This window comes from Perognathus longimembris, chromosome 23 (genome assembly GCF_023159225.1).
Source record: "Perognathus longimembris pacificus isolate PPM17 chromosome 23, ASM2315922v1, whole genome shotgun sequence".
NCBI lineage: Eukaryota > Metazoa > Chordata > Mammalia > Rodentia > Heteromyidae > Perognathus > Perognathus longimembris.
Window position 1 is genome coordinate 1419059 of NC_063183.1, and position 27427 is coordinate 1446485.

At 41.9% G+C, this 27427-nt stretch overlaps 1 protein-coding gene across 2 annotated transcripts in view; it reads right to left on the reverse strand.

Moving 5' to 3' along the window:
* Positions 1-2909: 2909 nt before the first annotated feature.
* The window catches only part of Dcun1d3 (defective in cullin neddylation 1 domain containing 3), a 42381-nt gene continuing 17863 nt past the window's right edge, over positions 2910-27427 (reverse strand). For both annotated transcript variants that reach the window (XM_048331901.1, XM_048331902.1), the window contains exons 2-3: positions 7045-7580; positions 2910-5478 (exon numbers count right to left, since the gene is read on the reverse strand). In XM_048331901.1, the coding sequence (XP_048187858.1) occupies positions 4995-5478; positions 7045-7475 (915 nt within the window). In that variant the 5' untranslated portion in view covers positions 7476-7580 and the 3' untranslated portion in view covers positions 2910-4994. The remainder of the gene's footprint in view (positions 5479-7044; positions 7581-27427) is intronic.

The window sequence follows — 27427 nt, forward strand, 5'->3', positions numbered from 1 at the left end:
GCCCGTCTCCTTTGTTCTTTATCCCTTTTAACCTAGGGACTATATATTTAAGTGCTCAAATTCACTTATTCCACATGGGAATTCAGTTACTTGAAAGAACATATCAGTAGCGACCCTACTGTAGTAATGCTATTTATCTGGAAGCACTGGGACCCCAAAGGCCAACCCATTAAGTCTCGGTGTACAGGAGGTCAACCCTGCTGTTTGGAATTTGGGGATTTTGAACTTTCGAAAATTGTTTTCCAAGCAAAAGGATTATTATTATCCAATGACATGCAGAAAGAGGAACCCCATGGGTAATAGACTTTGCCTCAAAATAAAGTCACTTGTGTTTTGTTTTGCATAAATATCAAGTCAGGTAAACAAATTTATTAAATCCAAAAGCAGATGACCTTTCAAATTAAGAAAAAAGAAAAAGCTGTAGACATCAGAGACAAAAATGTATGTAACAAGTTGATAAAAATATTCAAGGGGCCACTTGGATAGTGCAACAGTGCAGAGAACACACAAAAATATTAACTTTTGTCAAGTTTATACAACATCAAGAAACACGCTGATCACAAACTACGAGGAACTCACAAGTGTGGAGGGTTACATGAGCAGTGGACTCATCACCTCAACTACATAAGGCAGGAATATATGTAGAACCAGTTCACCCAAGCCCCATTTGCCTATTGCTTCAAATTCCCGAAACCTAGTCATTCATTAGTGCAACAGGTGAGTCATTAATCGCAGAGCTTGAGGGCTGGGTCAAAAGGACTTCATCCAGAGCAAATATTTTGGGGGTGTTGGTAAGGGGAACAAGCTGCTCTATGGCTTCCTTTGGAAACACCCCAAATTTAGAAGGTAGGTATCTGAGAGCAGGCTGGGTTTCCAAGAAAATAGGAAGAACATGATGTCCTATACCTGAACAGACTTGATGATTCCTCAAGGCTATTCATCAAACTATCTTGGAGTCTACAACCAGTGCTCAGGCATCCATACTCTTGGAAAGGGACACTTAAGGGTAAAAAGGAGATGGGGGAACCTGCAGACTCTCCCTCATCAATATGCAGGCCCATGCCAGGTTAAACTGGATATGTGGTATAATTCCAGCTTAGCATGGGAATAACTTCTCAAGAGGAATAGTGAGAGATTCTTCTCTACATGACTCAGAAATAATCGGAAGAGGAGGATCAAGATTGCACATCCTAACCAACACTTAATAATTGACAGCTTTAAGAAGTCCTTTCAACCATTTAAACAAAACATTGCTGGAATCCACCAAGGTCCAACCAAGACCGTTATCAGTTCCAAGATAGTCATATTCACCAAACACAAGAAAAGTAGTAGACCAAGCACAGCTTTCTCCAGCCCTTAGCTTATTAATAGTTCAACGCACCTGCTTCATTGAAGACCCCACTTGAAATACCCCAAAGCAAATAATCCAAAATAGACTTTGGTTTGCAAACTTTTAGATACATCTTTGTATCTTTGTCTTTGTTGCTTCCCACCATGAGTACAATTTGACATGGTATATGAGGCCCCCAGCCTCCGACCTCCAGACCTGGAGACTAATCTGACACTGGAGCTTCATCACTGTTTGAGACTAATACTGTGTGGCTTGTAACCACCCTTATGGGAAATACTGTCTTGTACATTTTCTATGATGGATATTTCCCTAGACCTAAGAGTCGCTGCTCAGATTGCAAGGACCAGGGACTTTGGTTTTCCGAAAGTCTGACTACAAACCCTCTCTACAAAAGCCTACAAAACCTCATTTGATTATAATTTAGATCCTTCAGCAGTTCTAGGGTTTCTTGTTTTTTATTTTTCCTTCTTCCTTTTATTAAACAGGTACATACAGATTCCTGTACCCAAGTAATACATGTGGGCCCATCTGGCAAGATGAAGGGGAGAGAACTGCTGAGGCAGTCAGCCGAAGCATAGCAAAATGTTACTACAGGAGTGAGGTTAAGAACAATACATTCACATTTGGCAAATGGATGGGGAAAGAGCAATTCAGTGAAGCAACACTTCACTTCATACCAGCTTGCTAATAAATTGTTAAAGAAACACCACAGAAGCTCACAGAGCCATTGTCAAAACCCAAGCAAATTCCCAAGCGATTTAGTTTGTTGTAGTCACTCTCCAATGTTGCAGATTTTCAAAATGGTATTCAGATCCTTGCCTGTCTCCAAAAAATGCTAGTGATGGGTATACTGGCTTACCTGAGGAGCAAGGGCCTTTCTAAGAGTCGCTACTCATCCACCCAGTAAGCAAAAAAAAAACAACAAAAACCCCATTTCTCAATTGTGAGGCACAGGGGTTTTGTTTCCCACAAGTATGACTACAAACCCTCTAACATACCTCATAACCTTGAACCCTCTGCAGGAGAAAAAGAAGAAAATAAAGTCTTGCTTTTTCTATGGTCAGACACTGGCCCAGAGCTACTACAGAAACTTGAATTCCTTATTAGGGATTAGGGAATCAAGTCTGAAAGTCTCTTGTCTTCTCAAGAGGATGGCTCTTTAAAAATCAAACCCAAACTAATTTATTCATGGTTCAGCCAGAGAGTTACAAACCAAAATCCACTTGAGTGAGCCTAGGGATGGCCGCCTTCAGCTCAGAGGCTGAGGGAGGGAGCTGGCTCGTGGGGCCCCCAGTGTCTTCAGCAGCCGCCTTTCTCCTACATCCTCTGATCTGGGATAGAAAAACTCACCTGACTAGGAACTACGTGCTTTTCCCTCATGTTAGCCTCCACCCAAGCCAGAACTGATGGTTTCCAACTGGCTGAAAGAGAAGGTTGTCCCCAAGACCTCACTGGGTGCCTCAACTACTCACATGAGCTGCCGAGACCCCTGGAGGCTACAATTTGGCACCTGACATCGCGATCAGCTCTCCACTAGTATTTCCAGTCAGTATTGTGAATCATTCTAAAGTTTTTTGTCTGGCCGTCTAGAAAGTCCAACTCTCAGGCTTAGAATTAAAAAAAAAAAATCCAAGTATGCACCCCATGATATTGTCACTTTCAGAGAAACTACGGTGGCCAATTCCTTAAATAACTAATGACAGGAGCTCAGAGCTATACGGCTACCACTAAGAAATTCAAAACACAAGATTCTCATTCAAATGGAGAAAGGTACCTGGGGTGGGAATAGGGGGAAAACCCTGAAGATTTAAAACACAAACTCATTACCTCACAAGTATAAACATTTTTGATAAGTTTTTATTTAAAAGATTCCCTTTTTACTCTGTTCCAAAGTGTTGAAAGCTGAACTGTACAAGCTCCTGCCACCCACCCTTCCAGTACAGGTTTTTCAAGATATATATAGCTATATATAGAGAGATAGATATATATTTTTAATGGAAAAATAGCAAGAGGGCCCCATTACGAAAACCAGGTAAGACAAATCCGCTCCTCAGGACCCGGTGGCAGCTTGGCCAAAAACTGGCCTTGTGAAGCGAGCACAAAGGGAACTGGGCCCTCCTCCCTATAAGCAAATTCATGTTCTTTTTTAGTAAAAACGGTCCAAATTCAGATGCTATAGCCTCAATTATGCACTCTGGCACTCTTCTTAAACTATACATTGAAGGCAGCTCCCTCTTTTATGGCCAGTTTTAGCAGGCAAAGAAACAGGAATATAGATACATATATGTGTATATATATATTTTTATATATGTAAAATATATACATACTTTATATATGTATATATATACACACACACACTTGGGGACAGGCAAGGGGAGGAGAGTCATGTAAACCTAAACAGTCATCACAGTACCCCCTATGAGCTTGACATTAACAAAAAGATAATAAATAACTCCCAGGGGTTAAGTGACAACATGGGTGCAGCAAGAAGGGAAAAGGGCACACTTTGAACTATTAAATACACTTTGATAATTTGTTTGGCAGACATCAAGCCAGTCCTAGGCTTCTACACTTGCCAGACAAGTAAGCGGATGAATTTAAAAAAAAAAAAAGTAAAACAAAAGTTCAAGCAGAGCTCCATACCACAGTTTTCTTTCAAGTCAGCTGGCCAGCCGGCAGTTTTCCGACTCCCAGGAACAGAAACTTTGGCTCCAAGGCAAATGGAAAAAAATGAAAGAAAAAAGTGTTTCCACTCGTAACATGAAAATACAGAAACTTCATCAAAGAAAAAACTATCAAAGAAATCTACTTCCAGCAAAACTGAGGTAGCACTGCTTTCTCCGCATTCAATGTAAGTGGTTCTCAGTACGGCATGTTCTAAAATGAAACAGAACTGCTCACTTGACTGACACGTGCAGCATGTTGATGATAAACTCAACACGAAACGCAATAGGTCACAAAGAAGGAATGAACTAGAAGTGAGGGAAACAAAGGTTTGGGATAAATTAGCTTAAAAGGGCGTTGTCACCAGACTGCACACTGACTCTTGCTGGCCTCGGCTTTCCAAGAGTTCTCAATTGTCTGGAAATTAATGCAATATGGTTAAACAGTTAACACTGCTATTCAAAGTTGTGTAAATCTTTAAAAAAATAACTATTACAACCTAAACTCAACCATGTAAACAGCACTACACACAGTACAGACCTGCCCTGGAAAAAAAAATATGCGAAACTGAGATCTGGCACTGTATCATTTTGTAATGTTAATTCAACCTAACAGTCCCATTCCCCCCACCCAATGCTATGCCCTCCCCCACAAAAACAAACCAAAATCTAAATTTGTGCAAGGAATGGCAGGCTTATTCTATCTGAAGGCTTAAAAAAAAAAGGTACACAACATGTAGCCAGGTTCAAATATTTTGAGGGATTCCCTCCCCCCCCCGAAAAAGAAATAACCAAAATAACCGAAAATGAAGAAAGTGCCTAAAACATGATACAGCATTTTAGAGCCCTTTCAGATACAAGGCAGAGAAAGGTGTAAAAGTAGAAAATATCCGGATCTTCAGTAATTTCCAGAAAGGTCCAATTCTTTGCTTGGCTTCAGGGCAGTGCAGATCCTTGCAGCTGCTCCCGGGACAGAGCCACTAAGTCTGCTCCTGGGGACAAAAGCCCTCGGGCCCTGAGCTGAGTGCGACTCTCCCTTCCCCTTCTCTTTTCCTCCGTTCCATTTCCCACTCCACAAAGGTATCAAAGAGACTTGGCCAGGCCTCATCTTCACTGTAGTTGCTGAGGTCGGGGCCAATCACCTGAGTGAAGTTAAGGAACATGTTCCAAGTGTCCCGGGAGATACCCTTGATCCCTGAAGGGTTCTCTGTTAAAAAGTTTAGCCATTGGTCCAATACTGGAGGATTGTTCTGGGTAAAGACTAGTTTCCACAGGGCAATGGCTATTTCCCGATGCAGTGACCGCTGCCCTTCTTCAGAGTCCAGGCCAAACTGAAATGTAAACCGGTAGAGATCCTTGAATTTATCTTCTTGTTTGGCTTCTGTTAAGAGGCTAGGGAACCGTGCACAGATCCCGTCAATGCTGTCTGCACTTATTGCTTTGCAGCCATCAAAGAACTCCTTCCTAGAACAGGAAGGAACATGCACAGTTAATCAGTGTGAGATTTACTGAGTGACAATAGACTACAGTGGCGAAGGACACAACTGCAAGGCCTGCACTGGAAATCTATCTCCTCCACTAACAAGTTCTGTTTCCTCATCAATCACATGCATGTGTCTACCATCTTCATAGGGTTTTGTTGATGACTCCACTAGTTAACAGATACTATCTGCATCTAACTGTGCCTGGCAGGTGGTAAGCAATGGGTAAAAGCTAAATAAACTCAAGTCTACTGTTGCCCAGACTGCTGTTTCCCACTGTGCAATAGCAGTTAAGCTGCAGGCTTTCCTCCCAGGCTGTGAGACTGCCCTTTTGGTTATCTGTGGATTGTTTGGAGTATATTTTTGGCGACTACCAAGGGGGTCTTTTGGAGCCAAAGATTCTAGATGAACCTGAGTAGTTCTGTTACCAGAGATCAAAGTTCTATTATTAAAAAACAAAAAGTGTTTGACACGGTGTCACTAGGTAATCCAGGCTTGCCTCAACCTCTTGATCCTCAGCTTCCTATGTGCGGGCCTGCATCACCATGCCCAGCAGCCTATGTATTTTTAACATTTGTATAGCACTCCCAGCTTACAACAGGGTCTCACATTGGTAGTCATCTTGGGGACTACTAAAGAGGTGAGGCATTTGGCCAAGGGGGTAAGCTATGGAGGAGGCCAGACTTATTAACTAGAATCTGTACAGCGGGGTCTCAAAGGTGGTTCATATTTACTCTGCCTGGTCCTCCCCCTACAAGCACCCTTTGTAGGGACAATGCCTATGACAATAACTACTGCTTGGTTATGGGGGCCAGCTGTCCTTGCTGCACATAGGCCTGGCTCAAAGCAATATACTCACAGCTAGAAGGGAAAAGTGCCTTTTGTGAAGTGGCAAAAGCATATCCCCCAAGCACTCGCTGCACTGGTAAGTACCAGGTCCTTAACAGGCAGATAATAAACACCAAGTGAGCATGTGATGGAGTGAGTTCACAGGTGAAGGAGAAAAAAAAAAAGGCTGAGACAGCAGGTTGCTGGTGGCTCACGCCTCGAATCCTAGCTACTCAGGAAGCAGTGATCTGAGGACTGCAGTTCAAAGCTGGCCCTGGCCCACGCAGGAAAAGTCTCCAATTAATCACCAAAATGCCAGAGGTAGAGCTATGGCTCAAGTAGCAGAGTGCTAGCTTTGAGCACTAAAGCTCAGGGACAGTACCCAGGCCCCAAGTTCAAGCCCTAGGACTGTCAGAGAAAAAGAAAAAAGAAACTTTATCAAATACAAATGACTGAACCTTCCCCCCACCCCCAAGATTCCTACCCAGTAGATCAGCCAAGGCACCAAGAATGTTGTTGTTGAACCCTTAGGAGAGCTTGAGGGTGATCTCTGGATCAGAATGAAAGCTTAGAACATTTAAGCTTCAGCGAAAACGATCCAAAAAAATGAAAACCAACAATACAAATACTCTAAACCCTATGAAAGCAACCCAGAGCTCTGTCCACCGGTGTTCCCGTTCTTCCTCTGCTCATCCACCGACACGATCACTGTGTGACTTACCTGGTGAATTTGCACATGGTAGCAGCCTGGAACTTCCAAGCCAAGAGCAGCACTCGAAATTCTGTGGGGTCAACACATAGGTCATTGCAAAAACGCTCCATGCCTTCTTCCAAAATTGCATCCTCCCGTTCGTCCTTGTAGCGCCTGAACAGTTCTTCCAGTCTCTGCAAGGAAGACTCCTCAGCATTGGGCCTGGACTCCCTCCCAGCATCTCCCGAGGACATTGGCAGCTGACAGGCCTCAGTGGCAGCCTCTGCCTTCTTGGTTCCATTGACGAGGATATCCCCACCTGGCTTGCCACAGGGTGGCACCTGTTCCTCACGGTGGCCTGCACCTCGCCTGCTGTGTGACTTGCTGCTGGGCTCCCGGTCTCCATTCTTGCTGCCCAGGGTAGATGAGGGATTCTTGCATTTGGTGACACACTGGCCCATGATGGTGGTAGCCGGGTCTCTAGAGTGGCCCCCTCCGGATCAAATGCCCTCGCTGCCACTGGTCCATGTACCTCAACATGCCATCAGCCAGAGGAGCCCACCAACCTGGAAGGGAACAGAAAGCAGTCACCTCGGCATAGGGGTGCAGATACCAAGGACTGCTATTTCAGTGCACCAACAACACAAGGAAGACACCTAAACTCGCCATCACCTACCTTGCAAATAGCTTTGTAACTTCCCCTGGGAAGTTCAGTAACTAGGACAAACATGGAGAACCAATGTGGGAAATTCCTGCAATTCTTAAAAGTGGCACAGGTTCCAAAAGGCTGGTTCATGTGCAGAACACAGTTCTCACAGGAATGTGCCAGGAGAACTTTGTTTGCCAACTTAACCATCACATAAGAAAGTGATCTGGAACTGAGTTAAGCCAGAAGGTGCCAGGGAAAATGGAAGGTTTATCTTCCAAGTTCCTGATGTCCATACTTTCAGATTTTCTTTTAAAAATGAATATAGACAAGGGGCTACCAAGTCCAAGACACCTGCAGCCTCATAGTGGCCTAAGGACAAGGTGCGTCAAGACGACAGGCCGCACCAGACAATGAGCCTGACCTCTCCAGGTTTCTTCTTGAGTCGATCCTACAGAGCAGGCATTCCCTATTCCTTCCACTTAAACAAGCCAACCCCAGCCATACTCCAAGGGGCTTCCCGATCAAGGAGTTTCTTCTCTATTCTCCTCCAGGTTTATAGCCAAGTTCATGCTAAATATGCTGTTCTATGTGACAGACCTACAGGCCCAGTCTTCCAAAGCCATGAGGCTCCACTGTAAAAGAAGGACTGCATGGATACATTACATAACAAATTGATCCTGGTGTTTTTACTCATTATTTGTTGTAATTCAGACAGATACTTTAAGCCAATGCATTGGATTACATATTCTTGCCTGTATCTCCAAGTTGCCACCAAAAAGCCAGAAGTGGAGCTGTGGCTCAAATGGTAGAGGACCAGCTTTGAGCAAAAAATAGCTCAGGGACAACGCCTAGGTCCTCCACTGGCACACACAAAAAGTTAGGTATTTTAGGGGCTGGAGTCAGAGATCAGTGATAGCATACCTGACTAACAAGCATGAAACCCTGAGTTCAAACCCCAGTACAGAGGGAAAGAAAGTATGTTAATTATCGCTAGAAGCTCATTTGTACAATTAATACATACTTTAAAGAATGACTGGAGGCTCTATGGGAGGGGAGGTAAACAAAGAGGATAAATGAAGATGAACATGGAAGTTTATCTGCATATGTTAGAACAATGAAACATTTTAGAAGGGGAAGAAGGCCGTAGAGGGATAAGTTCGCTCAAGATACACTGTATGGATGGATGGAATTGTCACAACCCCCTCCCAACATTTAATGGATGCTAATAAAATTTATTTTTAAAAAGTTTTAATTACTAGGGACTGGGAATGTGGCCTAGTGGTAGAGTGCTTCCTCATATACAGAAAAAGCCAGAGGTGGCGCTATGGCTCAAGTGATAAAGTGCTAGCCTTGAACAAAAGAAGCCAGGGACAGTGTTCAGGCCCTGAGTTCAAGCCCCAGGACTGCAAAAAAAAAAAAAAAAAAAAGTTTTAATTACTAGAAGGATGGGTGTGACAGCCCATTCCTGTATTCTCTCAGCAACTCATAGAGTAGGAGAAAATCTTGGCAAGCTACTTAACAGATAAAGGACTAATACCCTGAATATACCAAGAAAATGTCCATAATTACATCCAGAATAATACAATTAATAAATGGGCAAATGAACTAAACAGATCTCACAAGAACAAATACAAATGGCTATCAGATAAAAGTTTAATATCCTTAGCTATAAAGGAAATATAACTCAAAAGCACACTAAGATTCAGCTTCATCCTAGTCAGAATCAAGCAAACAAATGCTGGCAAGGGTAGGGGAGCCCTCATGTATGGCTGGTGGGAATGTAAACTAGTACAACCACTATGGAAATCCTGTGGAGGTTATTCAAAATACTAAACAGACCTTCCTTATGACCCATGCCACACCACTACTGGGCATATATCTGAAGATAAATCCATAGACCAGAAAAGCACTTGCATATCTATGTTTATTGCAGCACTGTTCACAGTAGCCAAACAAGGAATCTACTGAGATGTCCAACAACAGATGAATGGATAAAGAAAATATGTAACATCCTATGGAATATACATATATATATATATATATACACACACATACTATGGAATATTACACAGCCATAAAGAAAAATGAAGTCATATTGTTTGTGGGGAAAAAATGGGCGCAACTTGAAGATACCAATACTGAGTTGTAGACAATCCAAGCTCAAAAAAACAAAATATTTTACTCATGTGGAAGTTAGACCTAAAATACATACTCATGGACATATACATTCACATGTATCCATTTACATAATTTTATATATTATAATACTGAACATTAAGCACTACAATAGAGGGAAAGGGGAAGTGAAAAAGAGTAAGAGAGGGTAAAGGATTTTTAAGATGTATTTTGAAGGAAAATGAATATGGTTGAAATAGATTATTTGCAATTATGAAAATCAAACAATGAAACCTGTTGAACTGTTTAGGGGTGGGAAGAAGGGAAAAATGATAAGAGGATGTAAGACTGATTGGAATAAATTCTTAGCCTATACATTAGAATATGTGGAAATATAACAAGAAATCCTCCTTAGTATAACTAATATAATAAAAAAGGCAAAGTTTTTTTAATCAATTGCCAGAGGATGGGTGTGGTGCTCTATACCTGTAATCCCAGTTCAAGTCTGGCCAGGGAAAATTTAGGATAGGAACCCTTTTAGAAAAACAATCTACAATCAAAAAGGATTAGAGGTGTGGCTCAAGTAGTAAGACCCTTGTCCTCAGTTCAATCTCTAGTACAGCCCCCAAATTTCTATTTTAATTGCAACAATTTTGAGCCAAAGGAAGCAGTGTTTTCTAAGACTACAGTGCATATTCAAGAACTAGTTCTCACAACTTCAACTAGTTTGCTAGCAATCCATTTACACTGTAGCACCTGCAGTACTTTACCAGCCAAAATAATGGCAGCCACTGGAAGCGTTCATACAAATGTGGAGCAGGAGCCACAAAAGCATAATAGGGATAGAAGACACCACACCAATACTGCAATACGGATACTGGGTCTAATTGGCGCCATCTTGGCATCTCAGTGGATGATGAGGACTTGGAAGTGAAATAGGTCATTCTTTGAATTGCAGATATGTCATGTAGGTTAGCTCCAGGAAAGTCTAGCCCCAGGGACTTCTTGCCAAAGCCCCAGCATTGTTCCACCAAGCCAGCTTTGCTTCTGTAAACATGATTTTGATAGGTTTAATTCTCCACCCGAATCATGTGGTTTTGCCTTAGAGCTTTGTGCTAGCTTCAGACTGCGGGTTTTTTGGGACATGAGTCTGTAGCTTTCTAATAAAGACTTCTCAAAATGTGTCTAATATGAGTCTTTCTAATAAAAGACTCCTCTTGAAATTCGGCCCCTCAATATGTGGCTTCTCTGTATCTTACCACTGAAGTCCTGTATAACAGTATCAAAGTCAGTATCACATGGGGTCTCCCCAGTTCATGGGAAAATTCAGAGCTCTTAAGTGTCTTGACAGTGGGATAATAAAAGGCTAAAAGTTTAAACTTAACCTAAAGCACTCAGTTTCCTCTTTCTTCTTGGTGCCTGGATAAACAGAGACTTGTCTTTGAGAGGAATTTGGAATTGAGTAAACTCTTGGGTGTATAAAATAAAGCAAGAACCATCTTTGTGGTTACTGGGAGGTCATTGTATCAGGGCGTATCCCTTTCTCCACCCTCAAGGAGAATTACATGACCAAAAGACACGTCCACACATGCCCTGGGTGAGGAGGGGAAGGAGAGAGTAAGGGAAGGGATGTCAATGTCCAAAAAGAAATATACTTGCATTTGTGGGGGATGGGGGGAGGCAGTCCTGGGCTTGAACTCAGGGCCTGGGCACTGAGTTCTTTTGCTCAAGGCTAGCACTCTAGCACTTGAGCCACAGCACCACTTCCAACTTTTTCTGTTTATGTGGTACTGAGGAATTGAACCCAGAGCTTCATGAATGCTAGGCAACCATTCTACCATTAAGCCACATTCCCAGACAAGAAATGTACTCTTTACCTGCCTTATGTAACTGTAAACCCTCATTATATCACCTTTATAATAACATTTTTTTGATGGTTCATGGAGCTTGAACTCAGGGCCTGGGAGCTGTCCTTGAGCCTCTTTGTGCTCAAGGCTAGCTCTCTACTATTTGAGCCACAGTAGTGAAATGATTGGAGATAAGAGTCTCACAGACTTTTCTGCTCTGTGATCCTCAGATCTCAGCCTCCTGAGTAGCTAGGGTTACAGGCAGGAGCCATAGGCGCCAGCTATCTATAATAAGTTCTGCAGTTTCTATCTGGTTCAAAAACAAAATAAAAATCATTAAAAAGGCTTGTGGCATGAAAATGAGACCCAGGTGAGATTTGTTGTTAGTTTGTTTTACAGTGTTACCATTCTTTAAAAGGGTAAGTAGTAAGCCATAAGCACAACCTATTCAAGTTTCAAAAGCAATGGGTTAATTCTTGGAAGACCATCATACAAGAGAAGCAACTGTTCTGGCAGAATTATCTCAAAACAAGCAGGACTGTACCATGTGGAGGGCCTGGTTTCCAGATTTGTGTTTCTAAAGACTGGAGTGCTGAAAGAAACAAAAGGCCCAAACTTACACAAATCCCACATGCTCACAGACTGGCAACTCTTTCATTCCCAGCCTTACTGACTCACCAGGGCTTGCTGCTCAGCTCCTGCTGCTGAGGGAGGCCCCCGCCCAGTGAAATAAGAGGATTTCCCAGCCTCCATCTGACCCACCTACCCAGGCCACTCACCCCGCCCCCACAGGACAGATGCCTCATTATAGCAACTTCCTTCCAAGCCTGCGCCAAGGCCTGCAGGTAAGGACAGAGCAGATGGGCTCCCAGAGAGGTCTAAATCCCATTTTCCCCACTAACCATCCATGTAAAAGCATCTTTTGATGACCTGACACAGCAGAGCCAGCTGAACCTCTAAGGCTATTCTAACAAGCCCAGAGCAGATGAGAAAAGGAAGGGAAATCAATGTCTGCTGATGATCAACCACCCAGTGTCATTCTAGTTCCTTTCTTTGAAATGTCCCCATTCCACCTGAGCAGGAAGGCACATTGAAAATGTTTTCAGGTCTGATGGTGAGTATGGCCCTTTGATTTCTGCTAAATAGTCTCTCTTCCTCTGCTACCCCTTTCCCTGGGAAAATACTTCCCAAGGAAAGCTCCTAGAGCTTTCCCTGGGGCCCAGTCCCAGGGCCCAGCCCTGTGTCTCAAGCTGGCAGCACTTCAAGTCCTTTCAAGTGGAAGGTCTTGCTGGCTCACTGGCTGTTGGCTAATAGCTAATAATAGCAGTCATCAATTACCAAGCACTTGATATGGTGCCAGGTACTATGCTAAGCACTTTAGGGACTAACTCACATACCTTACCATAACCCAACTTAAAGACAAAGAAAATGAGGCTCAAGGAAAAGTAAATTATACCCAAGATCACAAACTGTATGCATGGCACAAGAAGCCATGGCCTGTGTTGCTCAGTCTACCTCTAGCAAAGCACCTTGGGAAACACACCCAGGGGTGGAACTCCTGAGTTTCAGAGAAACACCACAACCAGAACAGTAAATTTGAGTCCTCAGCCACTAGTCAATCAATCAAACAAACAAACAAAAAACACAGGGTCTGTAACCAGTGCTTAAGAAGGAGTTCCTTCCTGATGTCATGTAGGCCTGGCAGGTGAGCATCTTGGGTATGGGTGGGAACCCTAATCTTGTGACATCTCACTCCAATGGCATGGTTAAAGCTCCGACTCTGAACTGAAGCCTAATTCCTCAACTGGCTAGTTGACTGTGATTGAAATCTGAATTTCCTGAATCTTCAAAATGGAATCTTGCCTCGCAGAGCTATTGTAGTGATTCAGTCCGGAAATGTAGATAAAAGGGTACTGCCATACTCTGTCACTTGATATGACACCATTAAGCAGCAGCCAACAACGATTGGTCTGGGTAAGTTTCCAAGCCCAGCCATGATTTCTATCCCTGCCTTGAGGCATTCGAAAACAATCTCCCACCACAGCACTCACCCTGACACTCAAAAGCATCCCACCTGAAGGATAAGACTTCATAGGACAGCATTTCCCAGTGACTGATCTCCAGTTCCAGCTGAGTGTCTGTGGTGCCTAATAGACACTTTGAATTACTGGTCACACCTTGTCCCTAACTGGAGGCAGGCTTTCAGTCAACTCTAGACTCCTCCCCTTTCTTTGCCCCATAGTTCATCTCTGTAGGTTTGCAAAAAGCAGGATTTCTGATTTCCCATGCAGTTAAGCTCACTTAGTGGAAATGCCTTCCCAAATGGCCCTCCTCCCTCTGCAGGGAGACGCAGCACAACCCAGCATTCCAGCCCCAAATCTTCCAAAATAAGAGCAGCAGCATTAATGAGCAGTCATGATGATTGTACAGTATAGTAGCTACATATAAAGGTAGTTCTATAAAGTAATTATCCTCAGTAATAGGAAACTAAACGGAGGAACGCTGAGGTCAAGAATCCTACTGGGGTGGGGAAAAAAACAGTACAATAAGGATGAGTTTGAACAAACTTGGATTTGAATCATGGTGATGACACCAACTAGCTCTACCTGTCAACAGTTCATCACCCTGCTATACCTCAACAGACTACAGGGTAGAAGAAATGAGATAGTCCGTGTAAAATGCACTACTCAATAACTGGCTCATAAAAAGCATTTAGTAAGTATTAGCTCCTGTAATAGTTATTAGTATTATTGCTATCAAAAAGTTGATGACAGAATTAAGTTTCCCTTATCCTAGCAACAACACCCTCTTCAGGAGCCAGCCAAGAGATCTGCCATGGCAATTCAGGTATGGCCTCACAATAAGTGGCTCTGCTCTCCTGTTTCAGTTAAGTGGCACAAATGACTCACTGAATGGAGCTAAGGACAAAGAGTAAAAGAAAAAGGAAAGGAAAGGAAAGAAACACACACACACACACACACACACATGTACATGCATGCATACAAGCACACTCACTCCAGGGAAACCTACTTCTAGCAATTCAAGTTGGGTTTTAGCAAACATTAACTTTGCTCAATTCTGCATGCTTACAGTGAACCAAGATGAATTTCCAGCTTGCCTCTCTCAATCTCAGCCACAACTGCTTCAGCCTCCTTCCCTTTCTCAGCACCCTGGCTGCTGTTCTTGGGGCAAGGCTGAGCTGTTGTCTGGAGCAGGCACTTCTCAGCTCCAAGGGCAGTCCTACAGGCTGCATGTTCTGTCTTCAAGGAGAAATCAAGAAACAGCATCTCTCTGTTTTTTGTAGTCCATCAGGAGGCTTGCACTCAGGGCCCAAGTGCTGTCCCTGAGCTTTTTTGCTCAAGGCTAGCACTTTACTACTTTGAGCCATAGCTCTACTTTCAGTTTTCTAGTGGTTAGCTGGAGATAAGTCTCACAGACTTTGCTTTAAACCATGATCCTCATATCTCAGCCTAAGTAGCTAGGATGACAGGCGTGAGCCACCAGCACCCAGCTCAGCTCCTCTCTTAAGGCAGTCGCTGAAGTAAGAACCAGTAAGTCTCTGTCTGCTAGGTGCTTATTCTCTCTCAACTGTTGAAACAGAACTGCTTTACACAACAGAACCTCCAAGGAAGGCTAACCTGCAGGAAGATTTAGAGCAAATGAGAAAAGGAAAAGAAGTGAGAACTGCTAGCATACAAAGAAAGGCAGAGTAGGACTGAGAGAAACACCTGCGGTTATTCAATGCATAGGCATCATAGCCTTCAAGCCCCAGAAAGACTGGCAGCTTTTACAACTAGGAAACAGATTTCTTAACTACCAAGCGATGGACTGGGACATAAACCCAGCATGTCAGATTTCCCACGGAAGGTTCAGTGAAGGTAGTAATGAAATACTTTGAACATTCAATGACCAGAAGCAGGAAATGTGAGGAAGAAGGGAGAGGGGCCAATATGGTTGATCTATATTATTAAAATATTAGTAACTATATTTTAAAAAGTAGTATGTGTTTATTAAGTGGGCTGATGTGAACTATCACATTTATTTTCTTAGTTTTGTTTTATTTTTCTGGTCCTGGGGCTTGAATTCAGGACCTGGGCGCTGTCCCTGAGCCTTCACGTGCTCAAGGCTAGCACTCTATCACTTGAGCCAAAGCACTACTTCCAGCTTTCTCAGAGTTGTTTATTGGAGATAAGAGTCTCACTGAATTTCTTTGCCCTGGCTGGCTTCGAACCACAATCCTCAGATATCAGCCTCCTGAATAGCACCCGACTGGCACATTTAATTCACTGCAGATAATGAGGATAATCTCCATTCTACATTCTACAGAGAAAGAAAGTGAGCAGAGTTTAAGCCACTCTGAATAAGAGAGGCCTCAAATCCAGCAGTCCCTGGCATCACTACTGTTCTCTGCTATGATGTACTAGGATATATATACTCACCCCTGAGGAGATGATGATGCCTCAAGAAAACACACTTACCTCACACCTAAGTGTGTTTCTGAGGTAGTGAGTCAATATGCACACAATAGTCTCCCAGGATGCTTTGGGTTCTCTTTTGGGCTCTTGCTAAGCAATGTGTGCCACTGAGCAAAGAACTCAGAGTATCTGAGGCCTCAACAAGAAAGCAAAGGGGCCTAGATTAGTTTTTTCAAGATCTAAAAGGATTTCTTAGCATTCAAAGAGGCAGCATTGCATATTTGCAACTCTTCAGATGACAGGTAATATGTCTTTTCAGCCAATAATGGCTTGTAAGCTACTTGCCTGCACCAACCAGAGCCATTCCCAAAGGGGAAATGGATACCACTGGTTTTGCAGCCTTCTTCCTTAATCATATTAGTTTGATCTCTGCAGGGTCAGCAATAGGCTCTCACATATGGCAAACAGACCAGAACCAACCAGCTCTTTGTGGCAGCTGGTTGGGGCAGGAAGTCTGCTTAGAGGAATGCTGTGTTGGCTGCTGGTGAAGAGCCTGTCACCCAAGAAACAGACTTGTAAAATGAGGAACTAAAAAATAAGAGACAAATGCTGCCATCCACAGCACCACCAAGGCATTTAGGATTTGTTCTGAAGACTTCCTTAATAGAAGGGACCAAAACAATCCACTCCTACATTCCATTCCCAGGGGCAAGAAAGCCACTGGTGTTTCTAACATATTAGCAATTAAGGGGGGGGGGGGGGAAAGCCCATCCTTGCATCTAAACAGCTCATAGAGCTATCAGCTATGTGTGCTGATATTTCTTACTGGGTTTGTGCTTTTCTTTTATATGCTTTTCTTTTATATGCCAGGCCACCGATAGGCTGAGCTATCCAGCTTTGCTACTGCTGCCAGAGGCTGAGCAGCCACCCTGGCAGAACGCATCTAAGGAATCTCAAGGCAGGAAACCACAGGAGCTTCTCAGGCTTACCTGGCAGCCGCAGGTTCCGAGTCACCCAAGAAAAAGATGGAAAATGGGTGGTGGTGTCCAATTGTAAACTACCTCTCAAAATATGGAATAACAATAAGAAGGAAAAATCCCAAAGAGTGGTATAAATGCAAGAGGGTACTTTGCTCAATGTAGAGTGACTATAGTCACTTTGGAACTTAAAGATCTCCTTTGGAGATGAGCTCTTCTCTAGAGCTACTTGGAAGGGAAAGTTGTTCCCTCAACCAAAGTAAACCTGGCTGCTTCTATTTTTCAACCTCGAAAATACTTTTGGTCCTAACATGTCTTAAAAGCTGCAAGCTGGGCTGGGGATATGGCCTAGTGGCAAGAGTGCTTACCTCGTATACATGAGGCCCTAGGTTCGATTCCCCAGCACCACATATACAGAAAATGGCCAGAAGTGGCGCTGTGGCTCAAGTGGCAGAGTGCTAGCCTTGAGCAAGAAGAAGCCAGGGACAGTCACAGTGCTCAGGCCCTGAGTCCAAGCCCCAGGACTGGCCAAAAAAAAAAAAAAAAAGCTGCAAGCTAAGGCAGCAGTTCCAATGAAGACTTGTAGAATCTTCTACACCAACCAATTTCAGAGGTACAGAAGAGGTATGAAGGAAAAAGAGGGAGGAAGGAAATTAAAGAGAAAAAGAAATTAAACCAACAACCAGCTATATTTCTGTAAAATAATCTTTAGTCTCATGACTAAAAACCAGCTAGTTGGCCAAAAATATAATCTCTTTTTCACAGTGTTCTCATCATTCTTTATATAACTCAAATATAATCATACCACCTGTAATCCTAGCTACTCAGGAGGCTGAGATCTGAGGATCGCGGTTCATTCAAAGCCAGCCCAGGCAGGAAAGTCTGTGAGACTCTTATCTCCAATTAATCACCAGAAAACCAGAAGTGGCTCAAGTGGTAGAGCACTAGCCTTGAGCTGAAGAGCTCAGGGACAGTGCCCAGGCCCAGAGTTTAAGCCCCATGATCGGGGGAAAAATAAAAATGTGTTTGTGTGTGTGTGTGTACATACACACCTACATATATATATATATAATGTACTTCATAATGATATTTCCATCAATAACAGACCACATATTTACAAACACACACACATATATATATAAAATCATGCACTTCATAATGATATTTCCATCAATAACAGACCACATACACAATCCTAATGAAACTGATGAATTCCTATTGCTTGATGATGCCATAACCCTCCTAAGATTGTTAAGGAACATTTTACTCAGATGTTTGTAGTGATGTTGGTATAAATAAACCTACTATACTGCCAACAGTATCCAAGTACAGTACATGCAATTATGCATAGTATACGATACTTGAGGCCAGTGTGGGCCTTGTGTCATAACATGGAACAAGTTGACTATAAATTGTGTGCTGTGACACACTGGCAGCAGCCTCCTGCATCTCAGAATTACCCTGTCCCTTGGCAGCCATCAGGAAGTGACAAATACTTGACTTCACCTATGTAAATATAGGCATAGGTGTAGGTAAATACATTTTCAGTGTTCGCATAATGACAAAATCACCTAATAAAAGCCAGGTGCCAGTGGCTCACACCTGTAATCCTAGCTACTCAGAGGATGAGATCTGAGGATTGCAGTTCTAAGTCAACCTGGGCAGGAAAGTCCATGAGACTCTTACCATCAGTTAACCACTAAAAAGCCAAAGTGGAGCTGTAGCTCAAGTGGTAGAGCATCAGCCTTGAGCAAAAAAGCTAAGAGACACCATCCAGCCCTGAGTTCCTACCTAGGAGCACCCCACATGCATGTGCACGCGCGTACACACACATGCACTCTCGCCTAATGCTTCTCTGAATATACACTCTGTAAAGTGTCACATGACTGTAAACTGCTGAGCATACACATGCAGTTGAAGCCTGAGGACTGCAGTCAAAATAGGCTAGCCAGACCAAATATTTGCCGGACTCAACCAAGTCAATAAACATACTACTACAAACTTTTCAAACATCAAATAATGAAGCATTTTGTTCTCTGTGCCTTAAAACTGTGTTACAGGTTTACATGAGCTACATCTTGCAGGACTAAAAAAGGGGGGGGGCGGTATATCATTTCGCTAACACACAGTTGAAATGATTTTTGCCTTCACCATTGTTCTGAGTAGGTCTGACTACTCAAAGATGGTATTACAGGAAGCACCAGATTTCTATGTCAGCCACTCTTTTCATTGCTATCCTAGCCATCACAGTGACTTTCCTTGTTTAAAACTTGGATTTGTGCTCTATGGCTAACAAAAAAAATTGCATACTCACTACACTTTTTATGCCTGGTTATGCTTGTAACTTGCCTTATTAGATGCCACTGAAGGTAAACTACTGATTAGGCACTAATTCTCTACTTTCAGGTAGCAAAAGGATATCTGCTACCCTGCAGTTTTACCTGATTGAAGCTGCTGAGACCTTTAACTTAATCACTTACTCCCCATAGTTCACTACTGAAATAACACAGGAATAACAAAATGCACCTGAAGTTCAGCATATTAATAACTTCCTGAGCATAGTTACAAGAGAAACCAATGAATCAAAGAACACACACACACAACTACAACTATGAAATCAACTATTCACTTTTTAGTCACTTTCTTAGGAATTCAGCTAAGAAACAGTTAGCTAGAGATTAGTTTTTTTCCATTTAAGAAAAAGGCAAGAAAGGAAATTGTGAAATGAGTCAAAGAAGGAACCCAATACAAAGATGATTAATGACTGCCTCCAAATATCTTGAAGAGGCACCTGAATTACCACAAATGTATAGCTGTGGGTTCTACAGCTACATGGTTTCTAAGTAGGTCTCAAGTTCATCACATAGAAACTAATCAGTTTCCTAAGGTTTACTAATTCCTCAAAAAAAAACAAAACACACAAAAAAAACCAAACCTCTAAATCCATTAAGGCCATTTTTTTCTGCCTTTTCCTAGAGGTCCATGATGAAAGCTGACTGCTAATGCACAACATACAGGAAGAAGAAGCGGGAGAGAAAAGACCTTATAATAAAAAGAATTCCTGTTCCCAAACTCATCAGTAACCTGGTTGGGAGAGTGAAACTATTAAGGATTTCTGCTTAGTTCAAAAGTTTTAAATAATTACTCTGTGCAATTTAGAAAACCTAGGGCAATATAAAGAAAGACAGAGTCAATGAGCAATCATGCCACTTCAACTAATATTTTAGATTTTAGTCCTCTATATAATGCATCCATGAATGGCACACATGAGTTATAGACACACACACATGCACATACACCTATATTGCACATTAAACTTTTAAACAAACAAGTCATAGTATTTAGCAAATCTTCTCTTTATAAATCTTCTCTCAAAATGTTTTGAAATGAGCACCACTAATGCTCCAGTTGTCTTACATAATCCATAGGCTATTTATACCCTACTATCCAATTTTAGAGCTAGAGGCCTGGTTCAAGTAGTAAAGCACCAGCCAAACAAGTACAATGAACACAGGCCCTGAGTTCAGATCCAGTACCACAACCAAAAAAATAAAGTAAGACAGCAACAACAACTAAAACACCTAAGACATTATATTTAAGGAAAAATATCAAGCCACCAAAGGATGTGAGCACTTGCCTCACTGTAAGTCCAAGGACTTTAAAAAAGTATTATTAAATGATAGGATGAGGCAAAAAGAGACTAATCATAGAGACAGCTTTCAATTTTATCTAAATTTCCTCCATTTATTATATTTTTTTAAAGAATACAGACTTCAAGGCCCTCACAACCACTTTATAAAAAGGAGAAACATGATGCCCATCATCAAATCTATTAAGTACTCATGATTTAGCATCAGGGTTAGCAAAGTCTGTAACGCAGACTAGCCAGAATCAAAATGAATCATGTTCCCAAGAAATAGAAGTCTCATTCACAAAGGAACCCTGGAACCCTTGGAAATGATGAAGGGACTGGCTTTAGCCCACTGACCTGTTGTAGGGGTTGCCTCCCCAGCATCTGGGCTCTTTATAAGGTTATTACCCACCAGTCCCTCACTACTAGCCTAGGCGAGGTTCATAATACAATATGTGACTCTGGTCAATCAATGTTTCCTATGCAAATGGTTTCAAAAATTGGGATCAGGATAGGCTGGTGATCTCAGCCAGCAAGACTAAAATCTCAGCACTAAACAGTCATCTTTCTAGAGCCACCAGGGAAGGCGGTATTCAAGTAGTAAAGAGTAAAGAAGCCTATCTAAAGGTCAGTGTGAGGTTTACATGAGCCCTCCTTACCAGGTGAGTCAGTTCTAACTCAAGAATGAAATCCCTAAGTGGAAAGTAGTACTGAGAGACATAGAGATACTGGATTTTGAAGGCATTATTTACACCCTGAATCCAACTGCATACAGAATCAAGATCAAAGCCTAACATCATAAAATATGTGAGCCAAGAATTTCCCTTTCATAAAAGCAGATGTCAGTTTTTGTTCCAATTGAAAAAAATCCTTACAAAGACACAAATATGCCACTGACACCTCCTACATACAGAGGGAATTTTTTTTTTTTTAAAAGGAAGATCTCACACTTAAGACTGACTTCCTGATTCATGCTCCAAACTCTAAGACCAACTTACTAGGCCAAAATTTCAACCCCATACATCATGTTTGAACAACAGAACCAATGATCCCTATCTCAGAAAGGCTGTTAAATTCCATTACAACTAGGTAGACTATTGGAATGCTATTTATGAGCATGCCATAAGATGGTGTAACTAATGCCTATCAGAACCTTTTCAATCGTAATGTTTACCACCTTGGCACTCCTTTAAATGAAGAGTATTTACATCTGCCATATTCTACTATGGATGCAGTTTCTGTCACTTTCATGTTTCCCAAGGAGTCTCCTCCCAACATTCAGATACCACATGAAGGGCCACAAAGCAGGCATTCCCAGATACCTTCCTCTGTGCAGTAATATCATGACTAACCTTCCAGCTGAAAAAGGTATCTGATCAAAGCCACCCATCCTATGAAACCAGAAGACCAGACATGAGCAAAACTTGACTATCTTCTTGGTTTCCATTACTATCACTGAAACACTTTCTCTTTGATTTTAAGTGCCAATTTAGAAAGTATTCACATTTTAAAGACAGTGACAGGAAATGCTTATGTTTGTATATCTTTATTGGAAGTACATGTATAATCCCTGCAAGTTGAAGGAAGGCTCTGCTTTTTCAACAGTAGCATGTTTCCTTTTGTGGAGAATAGGACTGGGTTTGAACTCAGGACCTCATGCTTGCTAGGTAAGCACTCTAAAGATGAGTCCTATCTCCAGCCCTTAAAGTTACTTATTTATGTAGAGAAAAGTAATCATTGAATCAAAGTAGTCCTCCATCTGATGGAAGGCAACATAGTATTGCAGACTTTGCAAAATAAGGCCTCTGATGATTCCTATCCAGTTCTTGCTCACTCCCCACCCACATGCCAAAAGCTAAGGGCCACTATAATACTGTCCACTGAAACTATGTTCTAACATCGAGGCCGTATTTTCTTTCTTTTGCCAGTTCTAGAGCTTAAACTCAGGGCCTGGGCACTGTCCCAGGCTAGCACTCTACCACTTGAGCCACAGTGCCACTTCTGGCTTTTTCTGTTTATGTGGTACTGAGGAACCAACCCAGAGCTTCAAGCACTCTACCACTAAGCCATATTCCCAGCTCTAAAACCCATTTTAAGAAAAAGAAAAAATTATAAAAGAAAGCAGCAGACTATTAAGTGTAACCATCAAGACATTTGAAAATCTGGAGGTAACTGTGGACACCAGAATAAACATTCTGCATTCAACAACAGGAAGTCCATGGAATTACATGCAACTTCTAAATTGCCACTAATATTCTGCCTGTCACATTCCTGCCACTTAAAAGCCTATGGTACAAACACTGCAGCTCCTTTAGTTGCTCTAGTCAAGGGAGAACAGGGCATACACTGGATGCAGAATGGCTGGATTTGTTTACACAGCCTGGCCTTATCAGCTCTCCATTCAACAACCTTCTACTTCAGTTTGCTCACCTGAAGACAGGGAAAAATTAGAAGATCAATGAAAAAAAATCTATGGCTCCTTCATATCAGATGAGTCTAAGTTCAAATAATGAGACAGCTTTCCTACTCAAGCAATTAGGTACCATTTCATTCTAATCCAGAACAATACTATTTTATTTATTTTATTTTTCTCCCATCATGTCTCTTCTCTTTTCCCCCTTTTCTCTCCTCCTTTTCATCCATCCTCCCTTCCCTCACCTATATCTCTGTCATAGAGGATTTCCTTATGCAGCTTCAAACTGAGGTCTTCATGTCTCAGCCTCCAGAGTTCTGGGATTACAAATGTGCAACACCACATCTAGCTTCATTTCTTCACAAACATATCACTCTGTGAGATTCTAATCTGTGACTATGTATTGTCTGCACCTGCAATCAGCAGAGATTGTACCCTGAACTATGTGGCAGCTGGCAACTCACTGATAAGTACCTGTTGATTAAATGAGGATTCATTCTGTACAAGGCACTAGTCTATCATTCTCAATATATTAAACTCATGAGTGAGTAAATGATACATCTGACATGTTTAGCACTTGCACTAGCCATAGCTAGTATTCAACAAATGATATCTGATTATACCAATTCTAATTAAATGACAATGTCAAAAAATATTCAGCAGTAAAGGGAACTGAGTTCCAAGGATGGGGAACTCCACCTCTCAAGAGCTTGCTTTCAAGATCTAATTTCTCTGGACTGCTCCAGCCCTCTACTACCTTCACAAAAGAGGAAGGAGGAAATCATCTAATTGCTCCAATTATTCTAAATCATCAGTTTCTCTGATAAAATAAGCATAGCTCATCAGCCAGCAGTATATGGCTGGTTCCATCTCACCTCACAAGCTAATTTGCACTTCAGCCACAGCAAAAGCCAGAATTTGAAGCTAAAATAAGGAAACAAACCTTTCCCTTTCTGACCTGCATCTTATTCCATTAGAAAAAAGTCGCATTACGAATGGAAATGGCTCTTGCTTTTTTTTTGACTAAGAGTATAAAGCCAAGGATTAACTGAAGTGATAGGCACATAGTATTTTTAAAACCCCAGTGAAAACTGGTTACTCTGTCTTCTCTATCTCAATACCTAAACACACCCCACTGAAGGAGTTTGAGATGCAAGAGCAAAAACTCGTACCCTTTTGAATATTAAATACCGCTGATTTAAATAGGGATTCAACTATTTAAAACATGAAAGGCTTACACATGGCCTGTTTTACAGTTTTTGAGGTACATGATAGCACTGTATTATTTACAAAAACTTTTGATAACAGACTGCCAAAGCATGTATATTGCTAAAGAAGGGAAAACCTGGGCAATGTGGTCCTCCATCTCATGAGGACCACTGGAGATAATAGACTGTGCTGTGTATGACAGAGAGAAAAGGTTGAGAACTGAAGTTCTAAACAAGGCTTCCAAAGTCAAACGTACTTGCCAAGAAAGCAAAGAGCAGATCTCAGCTCTGGTGGGTGGCTTACCATGTGAAACAGCCAGCTCCTGCTCTCCCGCCCCCAGGCTCAGTTATGAGATTTGGGGTAGCAACAGAATAGAAACACTGGTGACTTTTCTAGGAGACTATTTTATAAATAGAGCTTCCAATTTTAGACTTAAAATCAAAAAGAAAAATAACTAGAATTAGAAGTTTATTTTAACACAATATATTGAAAATTACAAGCTTAAGTGCTGATCGCTGGGGGAAGCGGGGGTAAGAGATCACACCACTGCATGACTTCTCAGTGAGTCACTAAAAAGTAGTACAGGCGTGTTTAACAGTGGATGTCCACCAATAACAGAATTAAGAAGTCCATTTGTGTCAGGTGATGGAAAACCAAACTGACACTCCTCTTGCACTGGTCTCACAGTTGCAGGGCTGACACAAATGGACTGCATCAACAACTTACAAAACAAAAGCACTAATAAGCCCTTTTTTGAGGCTAGCCAAAGAAATTTTTGAAACCTTGAATACAATTCACTTTTTAGAAGTTAAATCAGTTTTGCTTAACAGAAGGAGAAAAACCCTTCTGAACTATTAGTAAATCATTAGCTGAAATATTTCTGGATTTCTGATGCCTATTCTTTTTTTTTTTTTTTTTTTTTTTGGCCAGTCCTGGGCCTTGGACTCAGGGCCTGAGCACTGTCCCTGGCTTTTTTTTTGCTAAAGGCTAGCACTCTGCCACTTGAGCCACAGCGCCACTTCTGGCCGTTTTCCATATATGTGGTACTAGGGAATTGAACCCAGGGCTTCATGTATACAAGGCAGGCTCTCTTGCCACTAGGCCATATTACCAGCCCTGATGCCTATTCTTGATTAACACACCTCTGTGTTAAAACAAAAGCCAAATACTGGTGTTTAATAGCAAGTTGCTATCCCTTTTCAGTTATGAGAACCACTCTAGTGAAACTAGATGAGATTAACAAAAAAAAATTAATCTTCAGGCCTAGATAGAGACTGTAGTGACAATAAAGATAACAGAGACCTCCCTGCAAAGGGCTTGTTGATCCCATTAAGTTATATACCAAATCTACGAGGCACCATAACTAACTCCTGTTCACCTAGGTTTCAACTCAGCATTGCCAATGAGCTTGTCAAGAGTAATTATCTAGCACTGCTCAGCAAAAGGCAGTCAACCTTCTGACTACAAAGCAGTTTGCTGACATTAAGTTCTCATTGCAAGAGACGTCAACTTTATACAGTCTTGAAAAGTGTAAACATCTGCATCTTCCAGGCCCCCCCCAAACAAGTAAGAAATAAAAAAGTATTCTATTAGTATCTTCCCCAGCAATATCCTCTGACTGAAGTTTTAAATGCTATTTTATTATAATAGACACTTCATTATGTTTCTCATGTACACAAGGCGTGAATGTTTTATATAACATTTACTCTCATGGAACACAAACATCTAAGGCTCCCAAGCAAACAATGAAGTATAACAAGTACATAAAAAAGAGAGAATATTAATGAGAACATCTTAAATTGTAAGTTCCAAGAAGGGGAAGAGTGTGTATGGTGACATGAAAAGGGCCAAATGGCACTTTAGAAATATCTTCAACTGAAAAACGCACACTATTATGTAACTGTAACTCCTCTACATATCACCTTTATAATAACAATAAAAATTTAATTAAAATACGAAAAATAAAAAACATACTATGTAGACGATGTATACTATGTAGACACTGCACAAATCTATCTGCATGCATGGCATTTGTCACTTTCACACTTTATCCACAGATACTTCTCCAATCTACTAGTACTTACTTTGTTCCAGAAGCTGTTTCCAAAACATTTTTATATACACCAACTAATATAACACTATTGCCCTAGGAGGTAGGTATTATTTTCACCATTTTATAGATAAGAAGATAGAGGTACAGAGTGGGGGTACCTTGCCTAAAGACACACAGCTGGGAAAGCAGCAAGGTTAAAATTCAAAGATCATGTTTTACTCTTTTTGTAAGGATGCTTTAAAAGCCATTTCTTTTAGGTACACAGGTTCAAAACACCTTTCAAAAAAAAAGCACATACTGAAACTGCCTGGAATTTTGTTTGTTTTAGAGCACTTAAATCATCCACCGAGAATAAGACCCTGAACTGAACCAACAGCTTTCAAACTTTTACTGCAACCTAAATTGCATTCAAGCCAAGACACTGGTGGCTCATGCCTATAATCTAACTACTCAGATAGCTGAGGTCTGAGGACTGCAGTTTGAAGCTGGCCTGGGCAGTCAACTAACCACCAAAAAGCAGGAAGTGGAACTGTGTGGTATAAGTGGAGGGACAGCATCCAGGCTCTGAGTTCAAACCTGAAGGCTGTCACTGAATAGGAAGGAAGGAAGGAAGGAAGGAAGGAAGGAAGGAAGGAAGGAAGGAAGGAAGGAAGGAAGGAAGGAAGGAAGGAAGGAAGGGAGGGAGGGAGGGAGGGAGGGAGGGAGGGAGGGAGGGAGGGAGGGAGGGAGGGAGGGAGGTTGGGAGGGAGGGAGGGAGGGAGGGAGGGAGGGAGGGAGGGATAAGGAAGGGGAGGAGGAGGGGAGGGAGGGAAAGAGGAAAGGAGGAAGAGGAGGAAGTCAAGGACATTGTAGCCTCAGCAGGAGTGGTTTATGCCTGTAATCCAGGCTACTCAGGAGGCTGAGATTTGATGCAAAGCCAACCCAGACAGAAAAGTCCATAAGATGCCCTCTCCAAAAATATCCAGAAAAGGCCAAGCTAGAAAATAAGGGCTGGGAAGGTGGCTTAGTGGTAGAGTTGCTTGCCTAGCATGCAGGAAGCCCTGGGTTTGATTACTCAGTATTACATAAGCAGAAAAAGTGGTGCTGTGGTTCAAGTTGTAGCAA